Source organism: Tasmannia lanceolata, unplaced genomic scaffold (genome assembly GCF_043159265.1).
Source record: "Tasmannia lanceolata isolate RefF3 unplaced genomic scaffold, GAP_Taslan_0.1 ptg000020l, whole genome shotgun sequence".
Lineage (NCBI taxonomy): Eukaryota > Viridiplantae > Streptophyta > Magnoliopsida > Canellales > Winteraceae > Tasmannia > Tasmannia lanceolata.
In genome coordinates this window covers 3,098,660-3,113,032 of record NW_027518697.1, presented here as the reverse complement: position 1 = coordinate 3,113,032, position 14,373 = coordinate 3,098,660, and the positions used below count along the sequence as shown (strand labels likewise).

The 14,373-nt window shown below is 41.4% G+C and overlaps 2 protein-coding genes across 2 annotated transcripts; one reads left to right on the top strand and one right to left on the bottom strand.

Moving 5' to 3' along the window:
• Positions 1-2,971: 2,971 nt before the first annotated feature.
• LOC143854833 (putative F-box protein At4g22030) lies at positions 2,972-4,570 on the top strand. Its single transcript, XM_077364946.1, has 2 exons — positions 2,972-3,493; positions 3,853-4,570. Exons 1-2 carry the CDS (start codon positions 2,972-2,974, stop codon positions 4,435-4,437), a joined length of 1,107 nt encoding a protein of 368 aa, XP_077221061.1. The 3' UTR covers positions 4,438-4,570.
• Positions 4,571-10,797: 6,227 nt separating this feature from the next.
• LOC143854628 (zinc finger CCCH domain-containing protein 2-like) lies at positions 10,798-12,033 on the bottom strand. Its single transcript, XM_077364676.1, has one exon. The coding sequence runs from the start codon at positions 11,919-11,921 to the stop codon at positions 11,007-11,009; it is 915 nt and encodes a 304-aa protein (XP_077220791.1). The 5' UTR covers positions 11,922-12,033; the 3' UTR covers positions 10,798-11,006.
• Positions 12,034-14,373: the final 2,340 nt, after the last annotated feature.

The following is a 14,373-nucleotide window of genomic DNA, read 5'->3' as shown; positions in this document are numbered from 1 at the left end:
GCAGAGAGGCCGCTTAGGTTGTTGTTCCCGAAGATTTATAGGGTGGCTCTAAATAAAGAAGCTTTTGTGAGTGTATCGTAGCGGTGGTGATTTGGTGTAGTGTCCGGCTTATAGAAGAAATTTTTTTGCTTGGGAGCAAGAGTCTGTGTTTGATTTTAAGATGCTCCTTGATAGCTGCTACATTAAAAGAGTAGGGAAGGATAGGAGATTATGGACTGCGGATTCTTCTGGGATTTTCTCTGTCAAATCATTCTATAAAAGCTTGATGCCCTGCTTTGCTCCCTCTTTTTCAGCAAAGGTATGGAAATTTCATTGTCCACCTCGGGTTAGCATCTTTGGTTGGGCTGTATGTCGCAAAAGGATACAAACCATTAACTTTCTAAGAAATCGTGGCATGTGGCTTGTTGATCATTGCCCCCTCTGTCTTGAGGACGGGGAATTTGTGGATCATCTTTTCATGCACTGTTCGTTTTCCCGGACTATATGGGGTCGTATTTTCTTGAGATTTGGGATTACTTGGGTATTCCCAAGATCTATCCAGATGTTACTGGATCTTTGGAGCTTTGTGCCTTGGAAAAGAAAGGGTAAAATCTTATGGGAAGTTTTTTTGCTTGCGACTTGGTGGGTAGTATGGAATGAGAGAAATGCTAGGGTGTTTGAGGGGGTATCCAAATCTCCTCACTAATTGTTTATGCGCATTATTGCGGTGTCTATAGCATGGACGAGATGTCATCCATCGTTTCAGTTTGTATCAGCTTATGATCTTTGGGAAGGTTGGCGAGAAGTGTGCTTTAGTATTGAGAGGGCTACTATCATTGTCCATAGCTGGGAGCCACCTCCTAATAGGATGCTAAAATTGAACTTTGATGGTGCTTGTTTTGGGAATCCAGGTCCGGCCGGGGTGGGAGGCTTATGTCGGGAAGATAGTGACAAGGTGCTTTGGGCCTTTGCGGTCCGATTGGAGAGTGTGATGCTACGGAGGCGGAAGTTAAAGCGGCTTTTCAAGGACTAAAAAGATTATGAGGGATGGTTTGAAGAACTTAATTGTTGAAGGAGATTCTTTAAATGTGATCCGATGGTTGAAGGGTGGCTTAGTTCCTCCTTGGAGATTCTTGGCTCTTTTTGATGAAATGGAGGAAATAATCGCAGACTCAAATATTGAATTGAACCATGTTTGGAGGTCCGCAAATAAGAAGGCGGATTTGTTGGCTAGGAGAGGGGTGGGGAGCGATTTTTTGAGATGGTTTGATCATCTTCCTCCTTGAGGTGTCCTCTGAGTTGTGCCCTTTTTTTCTGTTTCTTTTTTCTTTTTCTATTCTTGGGTTTTCCCTTCTTGGGGTCCCCCTTTTATTCAATATTATTCGCCATTTCAAAAAAAAAAAAAAAGCTTCAAAACTATGGAGAAAATATGGGAAGGCTTCAAACACTAGCTTGCACACAAGAGCTCCAATGGAGGTCTAGGATAGTGGAGAATCTCTACCAAAATGAAGGTGATAAGAATAGGCTTAGTCAATGGAAAGTAAAGAGAAAATAGCTTAAGTAAGTGGTAGTGGGTATGAGAAAGTGGTGTCATTAATGCTTAGGGAAGTGGTGGGTTTGGAGTTCCAAGTAAGGGTTTGAATTTGAAATAGGCAGGTAGTGGAAAAAGATGGAGCAAACATGTGTGGCTCACATAAGTGCAAGCTACGCAAAATGACCAACATGCCTATGGACGCAAAATTACAAATTTGTCCACACTACATCTCCCAAAATAAAACAAAATAAAGCTAACCAAAAAATACACTTTAAAATTAACAATACAGAGGACCTTAGAATTAGGTATGTTATCTATCTCAGTCTGTCATATATTATGTAAAAAAAAGTAAAAGGAAACACAAGCAAGACAAAAAGGAATAAGGGTGTTAATACCAACTCCCTATAAAATAATAGTAAACAGACTATAAGCTAGAATTAAATACAAGACCAACACTCGCTCAAACATTATAATAGGTAGGCATATAAAATGTCAACGAGCCAGGCTGCTGAGCAAACGTGAAGATTAGCTTGTTGACAAGTATTTTAAGGCTTTGCAAGGCATAAAATATTTGTCACAACAATGAAAAACTTGTGAACAAAATGAAAAAAGAATATGATGTTGTTAGACTGTCTCCTGACCAACCACTTATTGGGCTCCACTTCTCCTCCATGGACTTGATCATATCCGTTGATCTGACCGGAGATCACAAGTCTGGCCCAATTCCATCTACCCCACCTCGATAGGACGATCATAGCCCCTAGATCCATCAAGCCTCACCATTGATTTTTCTAGGGTTTTTTACAGATTGGTTACCCAATGCAGCATGAAAGCAAGATCTTCTGTGTTGCCTTATGACGGTCTACATGATCAACGGCCTAGATCACCCATACATGTTCTCCTGCAGGACCCAAAAACTGATTGTTACCATTCACAATAATACGTACCTAGAGGCACTTGCAATTCTATACACCAAAGGAGAGATGGGGAAAAAAATTGACTTGAAGCACCCACTTTCATAAATAAATAAATAGCTTCTCACATGCTAAATATAACTAAGAATCCCTCTCCCTCATAAATGCAGAAACGGTCGAGTTATGCCTGCTGCAAACAAAAACAAGTGAGATAGAACGGGTCATTCATTTGAGGTTTTTACCAGGTTGAAGTCAAAGATGTAGTTCTCTGATTCAAATTCTCAAAACCCTATATAAATAAGATAGCACATCTAATCCATTTCACCCCTTCCCAACAGCACTTCAAAATCCCAAGACTTAAAAAGTCAGAAGAGCAAAAGAAGGGGAAAAAATGGCAACTCTTCAAGCCTCCTCCACTCTCTTGTATTCATCATACACTTCCAGAAATGGCAAATTCCCTAATAGCCTTCACACACCCAAACTTAGAGGGACCAGTCATCTGTCCCTTCAAAAATTAGTAACCAAAAGCTTGAATAATTTCAACATGACAACAACCCACATCCCAACAGAGAAGTGTTCCACAACTGAAAAGACGACTACGAGAGATGATGACTCCATGGCCTCACTGACCAAGCTTTATGCGATCGCTGAGGCAGTTTCAGACAGGGTAGAGATGCATACCATAATTGGAGAGCAAAGGAATAATTGGAACTTCCTACTTGTGAGCTCCATTAATGCCATCACTCTTAGTGCGGCCACCATGGCCGGATTATCTGCAATCCCACCTGGAGAGCCCCTTTTAGCTTTCAAGCTCTCTTCCACTCTCTTGTATTTAGTAGCGACGGGGTTGTTCATGGTGGTGAACAAGATTCAGCCCTCCCAACTCGCCGAAGAACAAAGGAATGCTGCCAAATTGTTCCGTCATCTCCACACGCAGATCCAAACAATCCTCGCCCTCCGAACTCCAACACTTGTAGATCTAAATGATGTGATGGAGAGGGTATTGGCTATCGAAAAGGCTTACCCACTACCTTTGCTTCCTCTGCTTGAAAAGTTCCCGGAAAAGGTAGTGTGAAACAACCAATTACTCCAAGAGCTTAAGCTGTTAGATTTTTTTTTTAAATGTATATTAGATCTATGTTATTTAATCATTTATACTTCAACACTCCCCCTCTCGTGTGACCCCTCTTTTTTGGGTGGGCCATACATGTGGATTTGTAAAATCATGTAGTTGTTGGGTTTTGAACCCAGAACCTGCCGTGAGACTGTACATGTGGTTTGATAATATTAAGGTGTTGTTGGGTTTTGAACCCAGAAGCCAGAACCTGCCCGGAGGCAATAGCTCTGATATCATGTGAAACAACCAATTGCTCCAAAAGCTTTAGGTGTTAGAGTTATGTTATTTAATCATTTATACTTCAACAGGTAGAGCCCACCAAATGGTGGCCTTCATACAAACGGCTACAAAAGCAAGAGCAGCAAGTTGGTGGGCAGATAGAAGGGAACGGTTGGAGTAGAGAACTGGAAGAGGAAATGAAGGGGGTTATAAGAATTCTGAAGAGAAAGGATATTGCAGAGTACGTGAGATTGGGCAAGTTGGTCTTGAAAGTTAATAGAATTTTAGCTTCCTTGGGCCCTTCCCTTACTGGGGTTGCTGCAGTGGGGGCTGCTTTGGTGGGATCTCCTTCTGTGGGACAGTGGGCTTTGCTCGCTGGCGTTACCGGTGGAGCGTTGGCGAGTGTTGTGAATACGTTGGAGCATGGGGGACAGGTGGGTATGGTATTTGAGTTGTTTCGCAACTGTGCTGGCTTTTATCATCTCTTGGAAGAATCCATTGATTCCACCTTGATGGAAAGAGAGGTGGATAAGAGAGAAAATGGAGAGTTGTTCGAGATGAAGGTGGCTCTGCATTTGGGAAGGAGCCTCTCGGAGCTCAGGGCTTTGGGATCGTTGTCCTCATCTTCATCTGAAGATGACAATACCTCGGAGTTTGCGGGGAAGCTCTTCTGATTTCCCAGGAGGGGAATTTCAACCAATTCTTGTGTAGAATATTGCAATATTGAATCTAAAACTCACAACTTGTATCAATGCGTTTACTTTGATATTTTATTCATTCATTTGGAATGAAACGTCGTATCATGATGTTGCACATGACTCCTTCAAATTATATCGTGGTTTGTTTATTGATGTGGTATGAACTCTAGCAAAGTTAGGAGTGAGTCTGTTTATTGATGTGGTATGAACTCTAGCTAAGTTAGGAGTGAGTCCTAATTCTATTTATGTAGGAGTTTGCGTAGGATTAGAAGTGGAGTTTGAGCTCCAAAAATTTCTAACCAGAAATATGACACGACCATAACTAACATCTAACATAGACAAGTTCAATGACTACAAAGACGAATATAGAAATGATGACCCCATAATTTGATTTAGCACCTTAGTACCTTCACTCAAGTAATATAGCTTCGGTGACTACATTCTAGGTGTTGGAATGAAACCAACTGGGATCGAGGGAAAAGATGAGATTCAAAAGAAGAAAGTCGTTCTCTTGATGCCAAACACGCAAAGAATGAGGTCCAAGTTGTTACATTAGTCATGTGAAACGACCAGTTACTCCAAAAGCTTAAGCTGTTGGAGAAGGCATTATTTAAACTTTTATACTTTAACACTCCCCTTCACATGTGGCCCCTCTTTCTTTGGATTAGCCTACACGTGGCACATGTGGCCCCACTTTTGGGTTTGGCCATTGCATGTGGATTTTGCTATCAAGGAGGTTTGAACCCAGGCATTTGCTTTGATACCATGTGAAAACTATGAGTAACTCCAAAAGTTTGGTAATTTCACAAGTCAAGAGATTTCAAATTTCACTAAAATGGCTTACAAAAAAAGAAGATACAAAGCCGAAATATCGGCTACATTCCAAATCCGAGATCAACATATCATAACTATTCTTAGCTTCCCTAAACTATGACTAACACAATAACAAATGTAAAATAAATGACTTTCACAATTCCAAAATAAGAAACTAAGTCCCTAGAACATTAATTCCCGAAAGAGTGAATTCCAATGTAGTCAAGTCAAGGTTACAAATTACCAATGCAGTAGAGTTCCAATGTAGCAATATCAAAGGGTGCATGGCAAGCTCAATGCAAGTAACAAGTTCCAAGACAACGGGTAGTCCAACGGTCAAGTAGTCAAAGGGTCAAGGTTAAGTGGATAAGTGATCAAGCTTAGATTTCCAACAGTAAGGCTCGAATAGCCACTTGATTTTCAAAAGTTTTCAATCGTCACTGAGATATTTTTGACTAAATTAACATCATGACGGCAAGCTCTTTCTACAAGAAGCCAAATTTGAGGAATCGAAAGCTCTGCAACTATCGCTTATGAAGACAACAAAATGTTGTTGTCTCTTCAACTTTACTATCTACATTAGGGGTGCAAGTTTGGCCCTGTCAGCTCTGACCCGCCCCGACCCGCCCTGAGCCTGAACAGGGTCAGGGCTGGATTTTCCAACCCTGACTTAGGTCGGGTCGGGTTCTGGGTTAATGCCTCGGGTACCCTGACCCGGCCCGACCCTAAGTTTTCTATTATAGAATTGAACCATCTGTGCATGTTTCTTTTGCTAATGTTTTCTATTATTTTGGATTGATGTTTCCTTAGATTATTATTATTGATTGTCTCTGTTGCCTGTCATGTTATTGAATTCATATTGCCTTATTTTGTTTCCTTTCTATGTTTATTGGTCATTTTGTTCTATATGATAAGTGGTTGCTTTATTTTTGGCACTCTTAACAAGTATTCGCACTAGGGTCCTGCCCAATTAGGGCCAATCAGGGCGGGCCAGGACCAGCACTGAGCCTTGTAGGGTGGGCAATGGGTTGAGGTTTTTCGGCCCTGACTCAGGGTCAGGGCGGGTCAGGGCCGAGATAATGGGATCCAGGGTTGGGCTAGGGTTTTGAAAAACCCAACCCAGTTGCAGCCCTAATCTGCATGCAACCTCTGCTGAGGAGAGGCGTCAATACTATGTCCCGAACGCCTACATGATTCTTCAAGCCAAGCTTGTCAAAATTTGGGTTTTTGCAATGGCAAGGCAATACTCTTGCGATCACAAATAGTCCATAACATCAGTTTTTAAAAATAAAATCTGAACCCCACCAAAAAACTTGCAACTACCTTTTGGGAATAGTCCCATGTCGACTAATCTAGATCATTGATCGAGTGTGGACCCATTCTGAACATGTGAGACTGGTACCTAAAACCCCTTATCATGTAATTAATTAGGCCACAAACCCATTTGAAACATTGGAGGGTGCCTACAAAGTTAGTAAAGTGTCCTAGGCCCTCTGTTAGGTGGATGTGTAAAGTTCGTGTGTGCCTACAAAGTCAAGGAGACAGCTGAAAGGTGCTCAAAGTTAAGGAGCAAGGAATTTACACTTTGGGGCCGGGGGGGGGGGGGGGGGGGGGGTGGCTGGACTAATAGTGCACTAGTCTGGGGGCGCTTATGATTACTAGCGTTCAGGAACGCCGGTAAAAACCCTCGGTGAATAACAATAATAATCATGCGGGTATGTGAGAAAAATTACCCAAAGTAGAAAAACTACTGAAAAAAATACCAAAAGAATGTGCTAAAATATGATAATTATGGAAAAAACTACGAAGAAAATGCAAAGAAGTATGACAATTACGAAAAAAAGGGCCGAAAATAAAACCTTGTTACGCTTCTCTACGGGCACCCGTTGGTCCACCCGGACCGGCCCAATGGACCTGCTGATCATTTTCAAACGGGTCACATTGGAATGACCCGGACCCGAAAAATACGGGTGGGCCGGGTCGATCCGCAGGTTCGGATCACTTCTTTCCAGGTCTAGTGATAGTAAAATGGGCGTAAAACAAAATTCGTTTCGTGCCCTATTTTAGGCAAAAAAAAGGGAAATGATATTTTCCTCCCTCTTACGGATAAAATCCCCCCTTTAATGTTATTCGTTAAGTTTTAAAAGCAAAGAAAAACGTTAAAGGGGGTGAATTTATCCTCAAGCAGTGAACCATTCTCACAGAAACCGTTAAAGGTGGGGATTTTATCCGTTTAGGTGTGTGTGGGTGGGTAGCGGCTGCAATAGAGAGTGCGGATTCTCCCCGGGGGGTGTTGAATATCATTTCCCAAAAAAAAAGATCGAACAACCAATTACTCCAAAACTAAAGCGGGTAGAGATGGTGTTATTTAATCATTTGTACTTCAACACTCCCCTTCACGTTTGGCCCCTCTATTCGGTTGGCCGTACAATTTGATTTTTCAATATCAAGGAGTTGTAGGACATTAGCAATGATATCAGGTGAAAACAACCAATTACTCCAAAAACTTATGCCGTTAGAGTGGTGTTAAGAGATGGTGTTATTTAATCATTTGTACTTCAACAAAAAACCTGATCCCCAGGCTCCAATATAAAATGAGGATGAAACAAATTAATTTTGCACCAGGGGCAAAATTTGCTTTGCACAAAGTCAGAAGAAACAAAACCTCAAAGAAAAAATATGCTCATTTGTCATGTGACGAGCCTCTATAAAAACTACAGGAACAACGCCCGTGACCATTGTAAATTTGGGAGCACTCTACCCTCTACTTCCACCATTATGAAACCTTTTTGATAGGAAGGAGATCTTCGTGTGCTCCATCAAGCCTGCAATTATCAAAATCCATAACATTTTACAAAGGAAAATGATATCAGCACAACCATGTTTTGATATATTCACTAACGCATCTTGTCTTTTATCATTTAAGGAGCTGTCAAAGGTTAATTAAAGTTAAGGGTGCAACCAAGGGGGAGGCACATATAGCATTGGGGGCCATGGCCCCTATTGACTTTCAAAATCCCTTTAAAGGTGCATGGCTATACATGCATGCTTAGGTAGTTTATCACACACACACAGAAATGACCAATGTAGGCAAGCGTAAATTAGTCTGGCCCCAAGGGTAAATTCCTGGCTCCGCCGCTGGGTGCAACTCGGGTCGGGTTGGGTTGGGTTGAGGGCAACCATAACCCAACCCAAGATAGCATTCCCTCAACCCTAACCGGAGACTCGGTTTAGTATGGTCAACCCTAACCCAACCTGCCTCCAAATCGGGTCGGGTTGGGATCGGGTTCATCTACGGCCAAACAGAAAAATACAAGAAAGAAAAGCATAATCCTGAGAAAATAATGATAAAATTAGAGGATGGAGGTCGGGTTAGGTTACCAAGGCCTCAACCCTAACCCAACCCGAATTTAAATCGGGTTGGCTTTTCCCGACCCAACCCAAGAAAATGCCAACCACACTCGAGCCAAAATCGGGTTGAATCTGTTGGGTTCGGGTTGAGCCCGACCCAAGTTGGACTCCTAATTAAAGTTGCCAAAAAGCTTCCACATGCCAGTTAAAAAAGAAAAGTCAAGCTGTGCTTGTGCAATTATGAAAACATGGTTGTGTTGATATCATTTCCCTTTACTAATTATCCTAAAACTCCCCTTCTTGATCCAAGGATTAAAATTACATATCCAGTATGGGACCAGACGTTCTGGTAGTCTGATACTGGCACACCTAACCGTTCCACGTGTAGGATGGGCCACCATTTCCGTTCTCGAATACACCAAAGTAATCAATTAATAGATGTACACAATAATGTCGTTTTCCCCACGTCAGGATAGAGAGAAAGAGTATTCTAAGATGGGGAGGTCACGAAAGCATGTGACTCTCCATACCTTTTCCTCTCTCTCTCTCTCTCTCTGCCCCCACCACCCCCCATACCTTAATGGCTACCCTGCCTCCTCCATTCCAAACATGCTAAAAGACACCCACCCTCATTCCCCACAAATCAATAAGGTTTCACTCCTTATCCCGACCAGATTCCTCTTACAAAAGATAAAATAAAGAAATAAATAACTGAGTTCGATTACATACCAAAGTTGTATGCAATGCCAAAGATGAAAAGATAGCAGATAGAACATTTGCTATATGATCAGATTCCCATCCCAGCCATGAAAAAGAGACTTTTATATCTTCTTCAAGTTTAATAATTTTGTTACCTTTTGAGGTAAAAATCACCTAGCATTTAATAGCAACCCAAAATTTTGCTGAAGAAAACAGTAACTGTTCTCTGAGTATGTCTGAGAACTGGAAAATGGAGCACCAGGTCTCGGTTTCAAGGCACCAATCAAAAAACAGGTTTGCTTCAGAGTGGTTAAAAATATTCTCAAGAATGATAGACAGAATTGAAGGCACCTTGGTGAAATCTAAGGTTGCAACTTGGGTCCGGTAAAACCAAAAATAAACATGGGGCGTGCTTTGGGATTAGAAATCATGAGTCCTAGGTCTTTAAAAATGAAAAAATGAAAAAGTAATAATATGCCAAATTAGTTTTGATGTATATCGATACAGTTGTTTTCATCGAGGTGAAAAGGTTGGTGACGTGAAAAGGTGGTTTCTTACTTTCTTCTGTGATGATTTGTTGTTTCCTACCATCTTTGAAATTAATCACTTTAGTAAGTGAATTTTTCCCATTAAAAAACAACCCAACTGGTTTATAAATCTCAGGTTTTCCCATAAAGACTTGACTCAAGCGGAGATAATTTTTCGGTAGGGTAGGGCTTATTAAAATAACATGGGTCGGGTTTAGGAATCATTAGTCCCTAAAATAACATGGGTCAGGTTTAGAAATAATGGGTCTTGGGTAGTGAAGGGTTTTAAATTGGAACACCCAACTCAATCTTGGGTAGGGCTGGTTTTAAAAAAAAAAAAAAACTCAAAACACGACTCATATTGGTGTACTATGATATTCTTAAATATCTCTTGAATAACATAGATAATTATTTTTTAATATATTGATACAATTGTTTTTATTGAGTGATTACGTCGGTTATGTGAAAATATAGTGTCCTCCTTAACTTTATACCATTGATGACATTAATTTAGAGATTTCTGGTGTGGTTTCTTTTTTTTCTATAATCTTCAAAATTAGTCATTATCTTGCGCTAAAAATTAAAAACCCAACCCAACCGGAGAAACTATCTTGGGTAGCGTTGGGTTTGCAAATTTCGGGTTTTCTAGTAAAAAATTAGAAAATTAGATTCGGATAATTCTTGGTAGGATAGGGTTGGCTACTTGGGTTTTGGAAAACCCACCAGCCCAACCTGAGTTGCACCCCTACTAGGTTTATTAAAAACCTAACCCGCTCTAACCGAGTTGCAAAAGTAGTGAAATCCATTATTTATGTATTTTGATGCCTAAATGAATCAGTTGTTTTTACTGTAGAATCTATCAACTGTATCAAAATTTTAGAACAACGAAATCTCGACGGAAATCTCGACAACTACCGCCCCAAAATACATACTTGCAAGAAACAAGGCGCAACTCAAATGATTTGATCCTAAAATTATGCGAAGTTACAAACTCATTAAAAAAGAAAGAAAGAAATGTACTTACTTACTTAGATGGACTACATTGGACTAACAGTCTAGAACATCAAGCAATAAACATTCACCCGAAAAAAAAAATTAAATTAACACCAATCGTATACACAATAGTTCTGTATATACGACTGATGTACAAACTATCTACATCACTAGGTCATCAACCCAATTAAAATCTGGATAGAAGCAATTCTCATTGTTGATATGATCATTGATGAAGTTTCTGCTGAAAAAGCTTTCCCCTTCCTTTTCTCTCTCACTTTCTTCATTAAAATCTTTAACATTATAACCCAAACCTTGATCTTCACTGGCTCTAACAGAAGCAGTCCACGAATTAATAGAAGATGAAGGAGAAGAATTAGACCCCGAAATATCCATTGTTTCCAAAGATGTTACAACATCTGTTAACATGGTCTTGTAACTTACACCTCTAGAGAAGAGATTTAACGAAGAAGGGTCAATTTTGGGTTGAGCTTGAGAGTAAGAGATGGGTGAGAATCCAGCAAGGGAGAGAGGAGGAGAGTGAGGGGGAGATAAATGAGAAAGACCCATCAAAGTAGAAGTTGGTGAAGAGGCATGAGAGATAATATTAGGAGCTTTAGAAAAGGCACAACAGCATGGATTTAGACTATGAGAAGGAATTCTCGATGGTTTCAAAGGCAAAATCCTAAGTTCTCGAGGGGTATGAGCAAAAAAGCAAACCTTTCTTTTGCAATTTCGGCCATCTTTGCATGGTTCAGTTCTATAACGAGCAGGGTGGAGCCAACACTCGAAAACCCCATGAGAGAACTCGCACGTGTCGCCTTTCCGGCAAGCGCCTTTTCGGAAATCCGTGCAAATGTTTCCGGAGTAGTGGTACCGGCGAGGGTCACGGCGACGGGCTTTTTCGCCGGGGTGGGCGAAAGGGCATTCGGTCCAGTCGTGGCTCCGGCCACGCATACAGCGGCGGACTTTGAACTCGTAGATACGGAAATCGTCGGTGGAGTATGGGTCGGAATCTTCTTCATTGTCGGAAATTTGGCCGGAGATAGGGTTTGGGAGGAGATTTGTGGAAAGCATAGTGGAGATATGTTTGTGGATTAGGCCATGGAAGAGAGAAGGGGGGTGTGGGAATATAAATACGGGGGGGAGCGGTTAATTAAGGTGGCGAGGGGGATTTGGTGGGTGGGAAGAGTGGGGAGAAGCTGTTAAGCACGCAACAAATGAGGAGATGGGTGTAGGTATGGCGGTGGGAGTGCGTGGCGTGGCCACATTAGATGCCTGCATGCAAAACCTCCATATGTGTCAGCATTATATATACTCTATAAAAAGAAAAGGGAGGTGATTTTTTCGCCCCCATTGTTGGATAATCCACGACACTGTTAACGTGAATTGTGGGCTTGCTTGACTTTAACGCTTTTTGACGTCAAATTATGTTACAAGTGGGCGCATTATACTGCAGCGGGCGAAAAAATAATGAAAAAAGAAAATAAAAAGGAGGTGAAATAATCTCTCCTTTCTTTTACTTGGGGCAGTCCCCTCTAGCGTAAAGGAGTGGTCATATAAAGACGTAGGGGGCTGTCCCAGGTAAAGAAAATGGAACAATATATCGTTTCACAAAAAATGTGCTATTGTTGCGGATATAGGAAACGTCTCTCGTTATGTCACTTTTAAGGCCACTCGATGGATTTCTGCTTTGAAGGATGTGTCGATTATCCCAATTGTAAAATCCTACTGTCTAATGAGGATGTGTCGATTATCCCAATTGTAAAATCCTACTATCTAATGAGACTAGTAAGCAACCCAAAATCAAGATGGGACAATGAGGGTAGAGAAGAAGCTGAAGAAAAAGGGGCAAGGAGTGGTGCACATACCATTTGTGCATTACATCCCATTTCTGAGCCGAGATTTTGATTTTATATGGTATTTTACAAAAATTATTGTATGGCTTACACCATAGGATCACCCAAACCGTCCCTTAGATGGGTCACACGGTAAATAGGTTGTGCCCCAAAATCATTTCCATAGGATGATCCCAACCCTCCGATACGTTGTGGTCCGTCAAATAGACGGTTGGTATCATCCTTCAAATGGGCTGTTGGTATCATCCTATGGTGTGAGCCGTATAGTACGGGCTTACATCATATAAAACCCACGGAGAAGAGAGAAAAAAACAGAAGAAAACACTACCTAAGAAACGGCTATAGCTCTCTATGTATGGAGTAAAGTAGTGCGCCCACTGTATCAAAACACGGAGTGTAAAATAGTAGGCTCCATACTATGAGTGCGTTTGGGTGGAGATGGTGGAACCTAAGATATAAAATAAAGGTCCCCACCTTACGAAGGGATTTGGGTGGAAATGGTGGCCCCAATATGGTGGCCCAGTGAGGGTGCAACTCGGGTCGGTTTGAGCCTAGCCCAACCCGACCCGACCCAACCCGAGAAACCCTTTTTTCCAACTGGAACCCGACCTAACCTGATTTCCAACCTGATGAGGTTCAACCCGACATGACCTGAGGAGCCCTTTTTTCCAGCACGAACCCGACCCAACCCAATTTTTAAGCTCACAAAAAATAATTTGATAAAAGATGTCAGGTTTCCCTCGGGTCTGGTTGCCCAAACCTTCAAAGCGAACCCAACCCGATCAAACATGATGTGTAAGTGGTGGGTCCCAGAACCCGGCCAAGACCTGACTTTTTTTTAGGTTGAACCTGATCCTAGTTGCCCCCTAGGCCCAATGAACCCATCAAAACTTGAAGTGTTAAATGTGTGCCCCATGCATGTGTGGGCTTAGGTTGGGATCATGGAGCCCACCACATCAAAACATGATGTGTAAATGGTGGGTCCCATTTAACTTCCATTTAGCCTATTTAACAGCACATTCACCTTTTTTTTGTTTCTCATTTGAGGTGTAAGCCCTTATAGTTCCGTAAAGTACTGGACGGACTACACTATAGGATGATCAAAACTGTCCATGTGGGGTTGTGCCCTGAAAATCATTTCCATAGGATGATCCCAGCCCTTCGATTCACAGAGGTTTCCATAATATGCAGTTCCCTCTACTGTACTGACCACAGTATAGAATGATCCAAACCGTCCATGTGATGGCTACAACTGCCCAAAAAATCATTTCTATAGGATGATCCCAACCCTCTGATTTATAGAGGAACTACATATTATATATGGAAACCTCTATGGATCGAAGGGCTGGGATATATCCTATGGAATGATTTTCAAGGCTATTTACATTGTAGGCCATCACATGGATGGCTTGGATCATCCTATAGTGTGGTCTGTACAGTACTTTTTGAAAAATATGGGACTACAAGGGCTTACACCATATAAAATTCACGTCTGTTACTGAGAGAGTTTAGGAGACGTGGTGAAATAAAATTCAACGTCAGAGGTTTTAGGAGATGTGCACCTGATTTTTTGCCTCCTGATTTTTTGCCTGATTTTAGGAATGGTTTTGAAATGGTTTTTGTATATACGATTAAAAAACTAATGCCACGTAGATTGAAAGCTGGATGGG

Excerpts from the sequence above, each read along its gene's own strand:
- LOC143854833 (XM_077364946.1), top strand. The coding sequence starts at position 2,972 with ATGACAACAACCCACATCCCAACAGAGAAGTGTTCCACAACTGAAAAG. Across the intron at positions 3,494-3,852 it reads TTGAAAAGTTCCCGGAAAAG|GTAGAGCCCACCAAATGGTG; the intron begins GTAGTGTGAAAC and ends ATACTTCAACAG.
- LOC143854628 (XM_077364676.1), bottom strand. The coding sequence starts at position 11,921 with ATGCTTTCCACAAATCTCCTCCCAAACCCTATCTCCGGCCAAATTTCC.